The sequence below is a fragment of the Lathyrus oleraceus genome, chromosome 6, assembly GCF_024323335.1.
Source record: "Lathyrus oleraceus cultivar Zhongwan6 chromosome 6, CAAS_Psat_ZW6_1.0, whole genome shotgun sequence".
Lineage (NCBI taxonomy): Eukaryota > Viridiplantae > Streptophyta > Magnoliopsida > Fabales > Fabaceae > Lathyrus > Lathyrus oleraceus.
The window spans coordinates 378,588,426-378,593,103 of NC_066584.1; the positions used below are offsets into that span (position 1 = coordinate 378,588,426).

At 31.0% G+C, this 4,678-nt stretch overlaps 1 protein-coding gene across 1 annotated transcript; it reads left to right on the forward strand.

Annotated features, from left to right (window-relative positions):
• The first annotated feature begins 1,445 nt into the window (after positions 1 to 1,445).
• On the forward strand, positions 1,446 to 2,013 carry LOC127096602 (probable histone H2B.1). Its single transcript, XM_051035151.1, has one exon. It carries the CDS (start codon positions 1,514 to 1,516, stop codon positions 1,913 to 1,915), a length of 402 nt encoding a protein of 133 aa, XP_050891108.1. The 5' UTR covers positions 1,446 to 1,513; the 3' UTR covers positions 1,916 to 2,013.
• The last annotated feature ends 2,665 nt before the right edge of the window (positions 2,014 to 4,678 follow it).

The following is a 4,678-nucleotide window of genomic DNA, read 5'->3' on the forward strand; positions in this document are numbered from 1 at the left end:
GGTCGACGCAACATGTGGATGAGTCGACTCATTCAGTTTTCCCAAGATTGAGTCGACATGTGACTCAACCTGTTCAGACCCGAGAGTTACGCTCCGAGTCATGAGTCGACTCACAGTTCTTAAACTTTCAAAAATGAGTTTTGAGATGTATTTTGATCAATTTAAACCAATCTCTTATGAACCTAAAGTATTAACGATGATCAAGTGCATGATTCACATATGTGATATGCTCATATATGCACGGACACATTGAACTTATATTTTGAACATGTTAGAGGACGAATGCATTCTATGATATGATGACATCGTCCAAAGTACACGTTATGGGCGACTAGAAATGTTTGACATCATTAAAATAAGAACTAGGCATATTTGCCCTCACACTTTCATCTATAAAAGTCGAGTACATTGATGCTGGAAGTAGTTGCACTAAACTTTTATGGATGAAACAAATGCTTAAAGAGTATAATATGACACAAGAAGTCGTGACATTATGTTGTGACAACTTGAGTGGTATGATTTCTCAAAAAATATAGTTCTACAGAACAAAACAAAACATATTGATATTCATCATTATTTCATAAGAGAACTAGTTGTAAACAGAAAAATCACTCATTAGCATGTGCGAACTGACAAATAATTGGTTGACATATTCACCAAACTCTTGATGTTGTCCAATTTGAAAATATTTGGTCAGCTTTAGGACTTTGTATTATTAATTTATAAAAATTAGTGCACATGTGGCTAAAGAGCAGTTGGGCAAAATAAAATTCAAATTGAACCACTTGTGTCAAGAATAATGTCACGTGTATCCTCCAGCCCAACACAAAAGTGCCATGTTTTTATAAATATTAAAAAAAATGTATTTTATAATCTTTCATTTTCGCACCTCAAATCTTCCTTCAACCTTTCTCATTCATATAAACTTTCACCTTCCTTTCTGAGTTTTGTGAATCATTGACAACATCCTGGATGCGAAATTTTGTCAAAATAACATTTAAATTTTAAATAGTTAGTGAGAAAAAGTTTTGATTATTAATAAATAAATTAGTTTAAAAAAGAAAGAAAGTGGAGTTTTGATTAAAAAAATTTAAAATATTTAAAATTTGGGCAATTAGTAATAAATAACTAAATGTTAAAATAAAGTAAATTAATTGAATAAAACAAATACATGAAGAAATTAATAAATAAAACTAATAAAATGAATCTAAAGTTTTGGTGCCAAAAATTGTTTAAATGACTTTTTTTTTGTTACAAATTTAAATGACTTAATAAATAGTTTTCATCTTTTATTTTATTTTTATAATTAGTGACTACAATAGATTTGATGTTAAAAATCTCCCTCCAAAACGAATTATCCATGTCATCAATCCGCGTGCTCTAAAATCCACCAATCAGGTCCCACTAGTCATTCCTATATAAACTATTCCCCCACTTATTATTTTCATCGCTTTCTCATTCTCGATTTTTCTTCCAGAAACCCTTTTCTTTCGATCAAATCTTTTCATCATCCATGGCCCCTAAGGGAGAGAAAAAACCAGCGGAGAAGAAGCCCGTAGAGAAACCTAAGGCTGAGAAAAAGATCCCGAAGGACGTTTCCTCCACCGACAAGAAGAAGAAGAGAAACAAGAAGAGCGTTGAGACGTACAAGATCTACATCTTCAAGGTTCTTAAGCAAGTTCATCCTGACATTGGAATCTCCAGCAAAGCTATGGGGATCATGAACAGCTTCATCAATGATATCTTCGAGAAGCTCGCTCAGGAGTCTTCTAGACTCTCTCGCTACAACAAAAAATCCACCATCTCTTCCCGGGAGATCCAGACTGCTGTTCGTCTTGTTCTTCCCGGTGAGCTTGCCAAGCACGCCGTTTCCGAGGGAACCAAATCTGTCACCAAGTTCACCAGTTCTGATTAGAAATACTGATTTAAATTAGGGTTTACTTGATGTATATTTTGGATTTTCTCGTTTCGTTTTAGTAAAGAAATATCTCTAATGAAATTAATTTTTGGGCATATCTATTCTTTTATGATGATTTAATTCTGTTATTTTTTTGTTTATTTTCTGTCTCACTTTTGTTTGATAAAGTAATTGCATGCAGTTTTCAACGGGATATTGTTTTAACATTTTCCAGCGACGATTGTATAATCTATGTTTTCCGTATTCTTCTACAAATAAGATTTCTAATGTTTACTTTTATTCCAATCAGTCATCAATATTGTTGAACTTTCATTCAAACGTTGGTAGTTTTATAACTTGTATTATTTCAGAGGATGATATAATTAACCGTTGATTATTAAATTATGCGTAAAGGTAATTGATATTCATTGGGATGTTTAACTACAGATCTGTGGTTTACAAAGTATTTGTTGACATATTTTGTATCTCAAACATGTATACCGGAATGAGTTAATAGTTGTAGTGGTAGCTTAATTGTTTAGTGTCTGAAGAGTAGTCATTCTGTTACTAGAGTCTTAATATGATGAACTTGGTTGTGTTTTGTTTGTTGGAATAGTAATCTTGAGTCTGGTAGTCTCTTTCTCCAACTCATGGGAGGAATTTTAATTCAAATTTATCGTTAAAGAGTGTTATGTATGACACCCCTACAACCTATGAGAATGGTAATGTCAACTGTTGCTAGCTTGGCAACCAAGTTATGGAACATATCTTCATTTTTGCTCCAACTCCAAAGATGAAACTTTTTTTGAAGCTTTATAAATCAAGGAAGCAACGTGACACAAACAAGATGGAATTCAATTTTTGAATGTATGGTGCATTATTGGAAGATAGGATTCCCAACATTGGAGAAGGCACTTCAGCTCTCAACTCTAATTAAAGGAAAATTGAAATTGAAATTTTTCTTCCGATTGAAAGATGTCAAACACAATGCGTGTGACAAGTTAATTACGAAGCAAACCATATAAAAGTAAAATATGAATAACACAAGAATTGATAATCCAGTTCGGTGCAAAATCACTTATGTCTAAAGGATGTTAACCTAATGAAAGAAAATTACTCTTAATACTACAAATACAAATTGGTCTTAGATGAACTCTTCTAATTTAATGTCTCTTTTCTTAATACTACTCATAAATTTCTATTTCGGACTTCCTATAGAAAGAATTCCACTCTTAATAGTCAGAAGTACAATTGGTACTATTTGAACTCATTTTATTCAGTGTCACGTTACTAATATTACTCGTGAAGATTCGATTAAGACTCCCCTTAAATCTGAGATACCTTTCATTTTCACTCAAAGACTCTCTCGTGTTTGGATAGTAACAAATATTTCTTTATATAGGAATGACACCGGCGAATAGAGTTCCACGATACAAAACAAAAAGGATTCAAGTAGAACTCTCATACAAAGTAGATTTTTTCTTTCAAGTTCTAACTTTTCACACAGGACATGAACTCCTTATATAATAGCAACGATCCAACTCCAAAATCCATCCGGGTTTATTCATGTATTTAGCAGTAATGTCAAACCAATATTTCATTATAATGATTAAAAATGTGATTGGTTAATTTTGGAATAAAATCATAAATCTTCAAATATCATTTTGAATAAATCGATTCTGATAAAAAACTTTCTAATTCCAGAAAGTGCAGTTTCAACCTCTCATGATTGTACACATAAGGAAACAAATCATTAATCCAAAAAACACAAGAAACCAATCTTTAATAATGTTGATTGTCAATCTTGATTGATCACTTCTATACTTAATCTTAATCCGTTGATTATAACGAAATTAATCTTACTGCATTTGATTCATATCATATTTTGAAACAATGCATACAATTAATTTAATATCCATTATGATGATTGAGATCGTTGATTGATTTTGAACATATAAACACTCAAACTGCAATCTTTCTAAAATAAGATATTTTCCAAATCCAAACTCATGCTAACACACTTATATCTCTAATATAATAGAAAAGGAAAAAATATTAAAAGGATAATATATACTCCAATTTATTTGCTCTCCAAGCAAATAGTCCGAGACAAGATGTCTCAAAGACCGTGAAACATTTGACTTGACATCTTTTCACGTAAAATAATTTCGAATCTTATACAAATAAAATAAAATATTTATTTGATATAAATCTTAATTCCAACTTCTCACGTAAAGAATTCAGAATAAATCTATTCATTAAACCAAATTCAATCTCATTTCCTTTAAATCAAAAAACACTTATTCAATCAAATATTTGATATTTGATTGGGTATAAAAGGAAACATGTTTCCTTTAAATAAATCAGCTATAAATCTTTTAATAAATGTAAATCCAAATCTCTTGTTTAAACCATATTCAATTAAGATATTCTTCAAATAAATATATGATTTAATCAAATATTTGACCAAATTGATTTTGATTAAAATGCTTCTTTTTAAAACGCAACTCCAGTAGACTTTTGGAAGAATTAAAACTGAACAAACCTTGAATAAAATTTGAAGTGAATCAGAACCCAATCCGTGTAGCACGCACACTAAGATGTCACACAACGTATTTCATACATCTTTCTCAACAAGTTACTTACAACCAAATCCTTCTTTCAAGAAATTTCAGCAGAAACTTAGATTGAACAAATTCTTAAAATAACCTCGGGATTCAAACACATAACCAAATTAGCCAAGATGTGCTCAACAACTTTTGCGACATCGTTATTTCTATT